This window comes from Scyliorhinus torazame, chromosome 7 (genome assembly GCF_047496885.1).
Source record: "Scyliorhinus torazame isolate Kashiwa2021f chromosome 7, sScyTor2.1, whole genome shotgun sequence".
NCBI classification, from domain to species: Eukaryota; Metazoa; Chordata; class Chondrichthyes; order Carcharhiniformes; family Scyliorhinidae; genus Scyliorhinus; species Scyliorhinus torazame.
The window spans coordinates 230,330,293-230,343,132 of record NC_092713.1 but is presented as its reverse complement, the minus strand read 5'-3'; the positions used below and the strand labels follow the sequence as shown (position 1 = coordinate 230,343,132).

At 46.0% G+C, this 12,840-nt stretch overlaps 1 protein-coding gene across 3 annotated transcripts in view; it reads right to left on the bottom strand.

The window, feature by feature from the left end:
- sh3pxd2b (SH3 and PX domains 2B) overlaps window positions 1-12,840 on the bottom strand; it is a 386,931-nt gene that overhangs the window by 141,243 nt on the left and 232,848 nt on the right. For all 3 annotated transcript variants that reach the window (XM_072512130.1, XM_072512131.1, XM_072512132.1), the window contains one exon: window positions 4,034-4,125. In XM_072512130.1, coding sequence (XP_072368231.1) covers window positions 4,034-4,125 — 92 coding nt within the window. The remainder of the gene's footprint in view (window positions 1-4,033; window positions 4,126-12,840) is intronic.

Below are 12,840 nucleotides of genomic sequence, written 5' to 3'. Positions count from 1 at the left end.
CCCTGCGTCCTCGCCCGATTTATCCTCGGAAACTCTAATCATCCAAAAATGGCCGTCTCAATTCATCCCCTGACCGAGGTCCCGATTGGTGTTGTCTCTGATAGATGGACTTAAAAATGTTATTGATCCCTACCGGGTCCGCTACCACCCCACCCCCTCATCACTCAGTCTGCTTATTTCCCTAGCAGCTATCTGCTTCCCCAGTTGGTGGGCAAGCATCCTTAGAGCCTTCTCTCTGTATTCGGACACAAACCCTCTAGCTCTGCGTAGTTGTCTCACCACCTTATCTGAAGTGACCAGATTAAACTCCATCTGGAGCCTCTGGCACACCTTGACAAGTGCATCATGTGATTCCAGGTAACTACGATCGACTGCCAAAATCACCTCCACCAATCTAGTTTGCTCCTCCCGCTCCATCCCCTGTCTGAGAGGCTGGATTGGGATGAACTCTCCCCTTACCACAACCTGCAGTGCCTCCCACAGCACCCCGGCAGAGACCGCCCCCGTGCCATTCTGATCCATATAGTTACGGATGGCCCCTTCCAACCTCTCACACATTCCCTTATCCACAAGGAGGCCAACGTCCAGTCTCCACTGGCTCTTCCACCCGCAAGTCTACGCAGTACAGAGCATGGTCAGACACCACGAACGCTGGGCACTCTGTGAAATCAGCATCTTATTTAAAACAAAAAAGTCTAACCAGGAATAACACTTGTGAACATGTGAAAAGAAAGAAAACTCCCTCTTCCTAGGTCTCTCAAAACACCACGGTCCAGGCCTCCCATAGGTTGTGTGAATCTCAACAGCTCGCCCGCCATCGCTGATATCCCCCCCGGATCTTGAGCACGAGCGGTCCAGCTCTGGGACCAAGGCTGTGTTGAAGTATCCCGGAGGATCAATCGGTGTGTATCCAGATCTGGTATCAAGAAAGAACCTACCTCTCAAAATCCACATCATCCCAGTTTGGGGCATACACATTGCACAGGACAACCTTCAGCTCACCAGCACGAATCTTCCATTCAGAGCAGCAACCTCCTCACTGAAAGCCACGTGTTTATTAACACAGCCACTCCTCTCATCTTCATGTCAAGTCCTGAATGGTAGAACTGAATGACCCACCCCCTTCTTAGTCTTGTCTGATCAGCCACCTTTAAGTGAGTTTCCTGGAGAAACATCAAGTCCGCCCTCAGGTCTTCAAATGGGTGAATACGCACGACTTTTAACAGGTCCATTAGGCTCTGGTCATTCCAAGTTACCAATCGAGTGAGAGGGCGCCTCACTTCCCCCCCCCCCCCCCCCAGAGAATCAGCCATATTTTTGTTTAAGTCAATCACCTCAGGTTGTCATCGCAACCCTTGGGGCCCACATGAGGCATCCACGGTCACTGACTTCTATATCTTTAGCGCCCTAACATTACTCACACTGTCAGCTTCCCCATACCCTTCCCCCATTCCATCCCATGCCATCCTCCCTCAAACTAAACAAAAAAGAAATATTCAAAATATTCAATATTCAAAACCTACCCTCCTCACTCCACCCCGTCCCCCACATCCCTTCCAATTACTGGTTCTCACATCAGTATGGAGGCTCGCACACGAGGCCTGCGACTACTCTGAACCCACCATATAACCCAAACCCAATCAAAAATAACCACCATCCCGCTCTCCACATCTCCCCAAACCCAGAACATCAAACACACCTCAATAAAAGGAAAACAAGAAGGAGAATTATAGAGAGAGGGACGTAAAGATACAGAAGTACACAACCGAACTATCAACAATAGTACCAACAGCACAGAACAACCACATTTCAACATATTTACAGGTTCCCAATCCCCTGGTCCGGAAGAAATTTGTCCACCTCCTCTGGGGTATCTAAAAAGTGCTCCTGGTTACGAAAGGTGATTCATAATGAGCCGGATACAGAATTCCAAATCTCTCACCTCCCTAATGCAGGATCGCCTTGGCCCTATTGAATCCGGCTCGGCGTTTACCCTATTCTGGATCTCAATCAGGGTATATTCTGATTGCAGTTCCCTTCCAGGAGCTGTTCTTCACCTGCTTGGCCCATATCAGAATTTTTTCCTCGTCGAGGAAACGGTGCAATCGCACCACCATTGCCCTTGGTTGCTCGCCTGCCTTCGGCTTTCTCCTCAGCACTGTGTGCACACAATCGACTCGAGAGGGTGACAGAAAACTCTCTCACCTGCCAGCTTCTGCAGCATCTGTGCGCCACACTCCGAAGATTGCGAGCCCTCTGAAAACCCACTATTCGGGTATTTTGCTGACGCTCGCGATTCTCCAACCCATCAACCTTGTCACATACTTTTTTGTAGCCATCAACCACCAAGGAAAACTGTGCTTCCACAAGGCCAGCCGGTCCTCGTGGTCGGCGACAGTCTCCTCCATTTTCTGTAGCACCCCGAGCCTCTAGTCACTGCTGAACTCTCTCCACTGCCGCCTTAATTGGATAAATGACCTTTACCAGATCTGTCAAGGTTTTCCAACCTCTGTTTTTGGAATTGAGTTTGCTCAAAATCCACCAGGTGAGCAGTGGACCATAGGGCCCGAGTGGCGACTCCGGGCCCATCACCATCGCGCCTTGTGCTTCACGGTCTGCTTGCAGCCGCTTATTTTCTCCCATTTTGGTTGCGTGCATGTCGGACCTCCCCAAAAGACTGACTTCGCCGCTAGAGGCAAGAGCCGGGACCTCAGTACCGTGTTCAAAGGTCTGATTGGGATCTTCAGGGCAAAATAAAAGTTTCCCAACGCAGGAGCCACCAGGTATAGAATTTCACACAATCATAGAATTTACAGTGCAGAAGGAGGCCGTTCAGCCCATCAAGTCTGCACCAGCTCTGGGAAAGAGCACCCGACTTAAGCCCACACCTCCACTCTATCCCCGTAACCCCATAATCCAGTAACCCCACCTCACCTTTTTGGACACTAAGGGCAATTTATCATGGTCTATCAACCTAACCTGCACATCTTTGGACTGTGGGAGGAAACCGGAGCACCCAGAGGAAAGCCATGCAGGCACGTGGAGAAAGTGCAGACTCCACACAGACAGTGACCCAAGTCGGGAATCGAATCTGAGACCCTGGAGCTGTGAAGCAACTGTGCTAACCATTGTGCTACCGTGCTGCCCGTCCACAGCCGTCTATCGCATGGCTGCCACCGAAGTACCTTGAAGCAGGTTTTTAACAACCCATCAATGAGCTTAAATGGCCTGTTTAGAAGTATGAGCGAATTCGGAGATCCACGCTCGTCCCCACCCTGGATGGACATCACCAATGCCGGAAGAAAAATAGGATGTCCGACCACAGGACAGCACCCTAATTGTTTTGCAACTGCCTGCCTCCTTCCTCTATTCCAGCCAAATGGGGACGTGAAAATATGAACCCCAAGTCTCCATGGTCACCAGTTACCAATCGTGGGAGGTGAAAGCGAAGTCATGATAATCCAGGTAAATAAATATTTGAGCTCAGAGTACTTGGGGAAATATGAAATAGTTCACAAAAAAAATTAGAATTGAGTGGAGTGAACCAGGGGTACTATAAAGAACAGCAACTGTTGATTTCTTTTAATTCATTTTTTTTGCCAATCTACTCACTTTTACCTTTCCCAAAAATGTCAACTCCAGCTGGGTTTCATGGACATTTGGCAACCGAAAATAAATCGTCACTGTGATTATTCTTCATGGGAGTTTAGAAAGTGAGTGTTTGGTCACAGGTTATTGAATCCTGGATACCATCACAGCTGAACCCATTAGACTTTCACCTGATGTCTACAGTACTAAGCAAGAGTCACTGAATGATGATCAGGAGGCAGGAACCTTTTACCGGACTTCTTCCACCTGAGCAAAATGTATAATTTATTTTAAAGTACAGATAAAATGATCGAGGCAGAACAAAAGAGTGTGTCAATTTTCCAACTTCAGATACTGACCCTGGGTTTCACAGTGTTGCGAATACATTGTCTTAATAATTCAATGATAATACTGGGTAATGTGCCATTTTCTACAATATACTCACTCTTTAGGTGGGTTTAAGTCCTCGGGTCTTGTTTCAAAGAACTGGAGAACCTCATCGCACTGAGAGATATGGGCTGGTAGTCGGATGAGGGCCTGCAAATATTCAATAAGCAATGAGATGAAATGTTTCTTTTCATCGGTTTAAAATAAATACAAATCTGTCCAAATTGAGATCTTGAACCAAATATATCAAAATACAGGTCTCCTCCATTGGTTTGGAATGAAGTAAAATATACATTCTCTCTCCAGCGGCTCACTGAGCCAACACATTTTCACCTTGCATTCTATTCCCCCATTGTAAAACTACTGATCTGACCTATATTTGATTATACACACAAACATATATATTCATTTATATACACACCTATCAAACATATACACACAATATATATTCACTCATAATTTATAGACTTAAATGTAGGAGCGTTGATCAGTACATTTGCGGATATGAAATGAAAATTAGTGGGATTGTGAATAGTGAGGGGGATAGCCTTCGATTACAGGAGGATATAGACAGGCTGGGCTAATCAGTGGCAAATTAAATTCAATCCGGATAAGTGCAAGGTGATGCACTTAGGCAGGACAAACAAGACAATGGAATACATGACAAATGGCAGGACCCTGGGACGCACCAAGGATCAGAGGGATCTTGGTGTGCATGTACACTAGTCCTATCAGATAGCAGGGCAGGTAGACAGTGGTTAAGAAGGTATATGGTATATTTGCCTTTATTAGCCAAGGCATAGAATTTATGAGCAGGGAGGTTATGCTGGAACTGTATAAAACATTGGTTAGGACACGGCTAATGTATGGTGTGCAGTTCTGGAATCCACAATACAGGAGGGATGTGATAGCACTGGAAAGGGTGAAGAGGAAATTTACCACGATGTTCCCTAGGCTGGCGAGTTTTAGTTATGATAGATAACTATGATAGCTAGCGATTGGATAGACTGAAGTTGTTTTCCTTAGAGCAGAGGAGACTGAGGGAGGACATGATTGAGACGTATAAAATTATGAGGGGCATAGATATAGAGTAGAGAGGAAGAAACTTTTCCCCTTGGTGGAAGAATCAATGACCAGCATGCATAGGCTTAAGTTAAGGGGCAGGAGGTTTAGAATCATAGAATCCCTACAGTGCAGAAGGAGGCCATTCGGCCCATTCTGCACCGACCCTTTGAATGAGCACTTTGCCTATTTAAGAGAGTGTCCACCTCGCCCTATCCCAATTATAGCAGGGCCAATCCACTGAACCCGCACATTTTTGGACTGTAGGAGGAAACAGGAGCACCTGTTGAAAACCCACGCAGACACAGGGAGATCGTACAAACTCCAAAGTCACCCGAGGCTGGAATTGAATCGGGGTCCTTTGCGCTGTGAGGCAGCAGTACTAACCATTGTGCCACCGCACCGCGGGCATGCAAGGAAAAACTTTGTCCAGAGGGCTGGAAGTCTGGACCTTACTGCCTGAAAGGGTGGTGGAGGCAGAGACCCTCATAACATTTAAGAAGTAATTAGATATGCACTTGCGATGTCAAGGCATACAAGTCTATGGGCCAAAGTCTGAAAAATGGGATTAGAATACTTAGGTGGCTGTTTTTGACCAGCGCAGATGTGATGGGCCAAAGGGCCTTTTCTGTGCTGTGGACCTTCTTGACACTATGACATGTATAATGCAGGCACATCGCATTGCAACACAGTATACAAATGATATACAAAACGGTTAAATTCTCAATCACGACTCAACAACTAGTTTTTCATATTATATTCGGCAAGTACATAGGTTATTTCCAAATAAGTACACAGGAAGTGTTAAAAGATAATAAGAAATAACTGGGAAGTGATAATACTGCAAGGTTCAGATGATATCATAAACCAATGGTGTTCATATCTGACTCCATTTCCTATCGAAACACAAATTGAATTCAACAGATGACCTTAGCCCGTTTGCTGCAGAAATACTCATCATTTGTCACCTCAAGGCAGAGATATTTCAGGGCTCTCCTGGCAGCCTTCCCATTCATATTATTTCAACTTTAGCTGATTCAAAACTCTTGTCCAACATGCACTAAGTTCTGTTTACCCATCACTCAGAGGTTATTCATGAAGACCCGCCTTCTCAACATTGCCCCTCGCTGACTTCTGGTGATCCTCAGGTTAAACCACCACCAATTAGCTCTCCCCCTCAAAAAGGGGAAAGCAGCCTACGGTCATCTGGGATTATGCCGACTTTAACTTACCTTACATATGTTTGTTCTTGGTTCCCTAGCATCCCCAATTTGAAACCCTCAGCCTCTTGCTTAAATCCCTTCATGCTCTCATGCATTGCCATCCCTAACCAACACAGTGAGCCTGATAATTCTCTCTTCCTCAGATTCTAGTCAGCATCTCTCACTTCCATTTCTGGTCTGATGCATCCCTCTCTCTTCACTCATTGTTAATTGCACCATCAGCCATCAACGCACTACATGCTGGAGGTTCCTCCTGAAACAGCTCAGCCACTCACCTCCCGAACTTCCTTTAAGCCCATTTTTAAAATTCTCCAATTGTTCCAATGTTTCCTTTGTAAGCTCGCGATTTATTTCTGTTCCATTATAACTTTGAAGTGCCATCAGATATTTTTCCACATTAAAAGGCACTATGTAAATACAAGGTGTTCCTGTTTTTGATGTAGCCCTACTGTATTTCAATACCATCAATAAGTGTGTGCTTTCTGGACTTGGCTTACCCCGTTTTGCAATGTTGACAATAATGAGATTTAGTGTTACGCCCTTCCTAGATCCAGCAAAAGCAAGCACTAGGGAGGTGGCAATATTCCAGCTTCCAAGGCAGCTATCTTCTGGTGGAGTCTTTTCTTGGAAATTTCACACAGTTCCATGATTCAAATCAGGAATTCATTGTGCGATGTACCACCAGTGTAGACACAATTCTCATCAATCTGTGGGGGTAGAATATTGCAATATTCCGATGAGTAGCCCTCAAGAGAAACCTCGATTTTTAAATTACTCATTTATGGAATTTGGACAGTGCTGGCTAGACCAGCATTTATTGCTCATCCCTAGTTTCCCTTGAGAAGGTGGCGATGAGCTGCCTTCTTGAACGGCTGCAGTCCCAGAGGTATAGGTGCACCCACAGTGCCGATGGGGTGGGACTTCCAGGCGTTTGACCCAGCACAAATGAAGGAATGACAAAATACTTCCAAGTCAGGATGGTGAGTGAATTGGAGGGTTTTATAAGGCCATGAGTGAGACCACACCAAAGGAACCTTAGTTTATTTATCATCACTATTATATACATCACACAATAGATCCCAACTGGGTCTCTCCTTTGCCCATGCATAACTGGCTGGCTTTATATATCCTGCAACTATACATTGTTTAGAGCTCCCCTGCCCCCTTAATGGGGGAGCTCATATTTGGCAAGGTCTACGGGGAAGTTAACTGTTCCAACCTCGTAAAGTCGGGTTAGAACAGAGGGGAACTTCCAGGTGGTGGTGGCTCCCAGGTACAGGCTGCTCTTCTCCTTCTTGATGGTTCTTCATGGATTTGGAAGGTGCTGCCAAAGAAACTTTGGGGAGTTCCTCCAGCGCATTATGTAGATGATCCACAAAGTTGCCACTGTTTGTCAGCGGTAGCGGGACTGAATGTTTGTGAAAGGGGTAGCAATCAAACATACGGTTTTGTCCTGGATGGGGTCGAGCTTCGAGTGTTGTTGGAGCTGCACTCATCCAGGCAAGTGGACAGAATTCCATTATACTCCTGACTTGTAGAAGATGGACAAGCTTTAAGGAGTCAGGATATGAGTTACTCGCCACAAGATTCCTACCTATTCAACTGTTCTTGCAGCCACAGTATTTATACGGCTAGCAACGTCCATGGTACGTGGGGGATTCACGGAATGTAATGCCATCGAATAGCAAGGGGACGAGAGATCTTCTCTTGTTGGAGATAGTCATTCCCTGGCACTTGTGTGGTGTTAAGAATTGGGGAAAATTAAGGATTAAAAAAATTGTGATAAAAGAAAATAAAACAGGGAGATATGGAGATGCTAATTAGCATATCAGTGAGAAAAGCAAGTGTTTACCTAGGTGACTTGGGGAAGACAATGGAAGTGTAGAAAAGCTAACTTCAAAGTGGAGAGATCAGGAAATTGACAAGCATATGTTAAAAAACCAACATCACAGGGTAGATAACATCAAAGGGAAAAATGGTACATCTGTAGCACAATGACTGTAGCACAAAAAAGGGAGACAGAAACAAACACAGACCTAGCTACCATCAGCCACACCCAGCTGCAGAAACAGTCTCCCAAAAACAAGTTAATGCTAAACAGGCAGCCGGTTAGGATCAAAATCAAACCCGAGGAGATTTCATCTTCTCTGAAACTGAAGTCGATTTTCCCCAAACGTGGCCTTATAACCTGTGTGGGGTAATTATTTGCTGGATAGCTCGTAAAGTTATACAATATTGAATGTTTTGGGGGGGAGAAAAGGGGCGTCGGAGTTCAGGGAATGTAGGTAGTTGGAACCAAGGGTAATTTCCTGTAATACTGTGTATATAGCCATCAGTGGACGTGTGTTGTAATGTATTATAATCCTTTTTGTTGTCTGTTTTTTCTTTTAAGTTTCTTTATTAATTGTTCACACAAAGACTGGACTATTCCTCTCTGATTCACATATTTTTCTCACAGTTTACCATCACTAAGAACCGGTGTTCCTAGCTACCCTTCTGAGATTTGGGATACTTCCGCATTTATCAGCAGGGTTTTTAACACCTCTAATCCAACTCAAAAATGAAGGGTTGCATGGCATGATATGGTCAGATGCTACATAAAAAGGTAAGCCTTAATTTCTTTAATTGTGGAATACAATTCAATAATATTGTTAGTTTTAACTATGCTAAATCATTCATTCATCTTCAATTTTAAATAATTTTGATATTTAATTTCCTTGCCTCATACCTACAAATTAGTTTACCAATAAGCGGAAAAATCAGCATCTATGAATAAACAAAATTAAGGATATAAAAACTAATATTTCAGAGACAACAGTACATAAATTCTTTGTGACTTTTAGAGTTCATTTTGGTGGATTTTGGTTGCATTCACTGCTAACTAGTTCAGTAAGAACTGCAGACTACTGTATTGTAACAGTAGAATTTTTTATTTAAGTATTACTGTCAAAAATTGAGGGACTCTCAACTTAAATGACTATTTTTAAGTTCAGTCATGCAAGACGAGCAACCTATAATTGATTAATTTACACTATTTACTTTCCAGGGGTCTCAAACAAACAATTTTAACTCTTTTAGCAAAAAACAAATAATATTATTATTATTAAGTGGGTGGACATTTACAATTGTTGACGTTACTTACCCACTCTGGACTCACTGTTCACTATCTATTCTATACATTTCTATCTATTCTACTGAGCTGACAAGAAGAATACTCACCCCACCCCCCCAAAGCCAGAAGGGTATTTTTAAATAAAAACAAATGCATGTCGGACTATCAAATTAAAATTGCAAGGGCAGCACGGTGGCACAGTAGTTAGCATTGCTGCCTACGGCGCTGGGGACCCGGGTTCGAATCCTGGCCCTGGGTCACTGTCCGTGTGGAGTTTGCATGTTCTCCCCGTGTCTGTGTGGGTTTCACCCCCACAACCAAAGAGGTGCATGATAGGCGGATTGGCCATGCTAAATTGTCCCTTAATTGGAAAAAATAATTGGGTACTCTAAATTTTTTTTAAAAAGTTAAAATTGCAATTAGATCCCATCGTCAGGACCAACATTCATATGTTAGGCAGTTGAGGCCAAAAATAGAGATATGAAGGAAGAATCTATCTGGTCACATAACCGTCAGGATTTATAATGCTAAATCAAACTTCAGCTCTTGTTGCAATCTTTAGTAAAGACACTGTACGACTGAGTTGGGCCAGATTCCGGAGTTCAACTCACAATGAGACCCTCTCCGTGATTGTGGAAATCGTGGAAGAAGCTAAAATCCGTACACACCACCTACCATTTTTGCGGTGGCAGGAGTGGGCACAGGTCGGGATTTGTGCATGCGCATTACAATAGAGACAACTGCCCATAGAAATCACCAGTCAGGTCTACTTTTAGTGACTCGGGTGCGTGTTGCATGACGTGTGCAGGTCAGACCGGATAAGAGCAGGCCTAAACTTTGCAGAGTCCTTCAGAGAGGTGGCATGGTGAGTATGATTGACCATTGAGGGTGGCCATAATGGCATAATGAGGGTATGGGGTCATGGGGTGAACAGTGAGACATGGATTGGCAAGGAGGGCATGAGATGCATGATGTGGGATGGCAATGGGAACTGGGTGGGGTCATGGAGCATGGGAATGTTTTGTGAGGGCCACGAAGAATCCAGCACGAGTTTCAAGGATACAAAGAAATAACATTTATTTACAATAACATATATATATACACACACAACAGCAGCAACCTCGCTTGCTGCTTACTCCTTCCTGCTGGTTCCAAACTGGCCAGCTTTATTTATACAGGGAGTCTGCTAATGATTTCTCAGACCCCTCATTGGGGTAGCTCATACTCCCACAGGATTGTGGGATTGTCATTAGTCCCCAGCCAATGGTAAGCAGGCAGGTTATAACATCCCTCCCCCCCCCAAAAGTCCAAACATGTATTAAGTCACAATACTGTGAGCGCTTTAAATTGAGGGGAGATATATATAGGACAGCTGTCAGAGGTAGGTTCTTTACTCAGAGAGTAGTAAGGGCATGGAATGCCCTGCCTGCAACAGTAGTGGACTGGCCAACACTAAGGGCATTCAAATGGTCATTGGATTGACATATGGACGATAAGGGAATAGTGTAGATGGGCTCGAGTGGTTTCACAGATCGGTATAACATCGAGGGCCGAAGGGCCTGTACTGCGCTGTAATGTTCTATAATCCACCGAAGACCCTGGCGAAGGAGGGCGTCGCACACGTTTTGCCATAGGCCGGACACCATTTGCACGAGGCGTTGGATCAGGTGGCGTGTAACGAGACGGAGACCGGCGCTTCCGCGATGAACGGCGTAACGGTTGTACATCCACGGCCCGTGGGCTCGAGGATTCCCCCTCTGATGCATCCTGTGTCTCCATCTCGGAGTTAGAGTCTGCTGCCTCTGTCATTTAGGCGTCTCTATCTCCGCGCGGTTCTGTAACGACCTGTGCAGGCTTTGAGTGAGGCACCAGAGGAAGATTGAGAGGACTACCTTCCATTGTCTCTGATCTCTGCGCCTGTAGAAATGAGCTCCGGGGGAGAGGAATCTTTGGAAGGGATAGTCTTCTGGACCGAACGTGGTCTACATGTTTGCGCTGGAGATGACCCTGGGCTTGCACCTGGTAAGATATAGGGCCTGTTTGGCGAAAGATTACGCCAGGGACCCACTGGGCACCACCAGCAAAATTGCGAATGAACACTGGGTCACCGGGCGCAAACTGCCGAATCGGCCGATGCCAAGAAAAACCCTGTCCCTGTCGTTCTTGTGTGCGGCGTACGTTTGTGCCAATGTCCGGGAAAACCATACGAAGGTGGGTGCGAAGTCTCTGGCCCATTAGGAGTTCTGCGGGAGCTACCCCAGTCACCTCATGGGGGGTGGTCCTATACGAAAACAAAAAGCGAGCCAGTCTCGTGTCCACTGACCCGGAAGACTGCTTCTTTAGGCCTCGTTTGAATGTCTGCACTGCGCGCTCCGCCAACCCATTTGAAGCCGGGTGATAAGGGGCAGTGCGGATATGGCATATGCCGTTCATCTTCATGAACCTCGCAAACTCCTCACTGGTGAATGGAGTGCCGTTATCCGTGACCAGCACCTCGGGGAGGCCATGTGTACCAAAAGACAAACGCATCTTCTCAATTGTTGCGCAGGACGTTGTGCCCAGCATTTTATGCACCTCTAGCCATTTAGACTGGGCGTCAATTAATAAAAGGAACATGGATCCTTGAAAAGGGCCGGCGAAATCTGTATGCAAGTGCGCCCAAGGCCTCCCTGGCCATTCCCAGTGACGTAGGGGCGCGGCTGGTGGAAGCTTCTGATGCTCCTGACAAATGGAGCAGTTTTGGGCCACCTTCTCAATGTCGGTGTCGAGGCCTGGCCACCAAACATAACTCCGGGCCAACATTTTCATTTTGGTCACACCTGGATGCCCATTGTGCAAGTCTCTTAGTATCAGCTCCTGTCCTTTTTCCGGGACAATCACACGCGTCCCCCACAAGAGGATGCCGTCTTCCACGCTAAATTCTAACAGCTTGGAGGAAAATGCCCGCAACTCGCCTGGGAGCTGTCTATGCTGCCCACCATACAGGACTATCTGTCGAACCTTTGACAGGACTGGCTCTGTCTGGGTCCACTCACGGATCTGTGATGCCGTCACAGGCAAGGTGTCCATAAAATTTAGGGTTGCAACCACCTCACCGGTCGTGGGGGTCAACGTTGGGCTGGTCGATAAAGGCAATCGGCTCAGTGCGTCGGCATTCGCTCTCTGTGTTCCTGGTTTGTGCTCCAGAAAATACTCGTATGCAGCGAGCAACAAAGCCCAGCGCTGGATCCGTGCGGAAGCAATGGGCGGTACTGGCATATCCTCTCTGAAAAGTCCCAGCAAAGGCTTATGATCAGTCATGATAGTGAAGTGGCGGCCATACACGTACTGGTGGAAACGTTTGACTGCAAAGACCACTGCCAGGCCCTCCTTCTCGATCTGCGCGTACTTTGTTTCCGCTGCAGTCAATGTGCGGGAGGCGAACGCTATCGGCCGCTGGGCCCCGTTCTCCATCTTGTAGGACAGGGC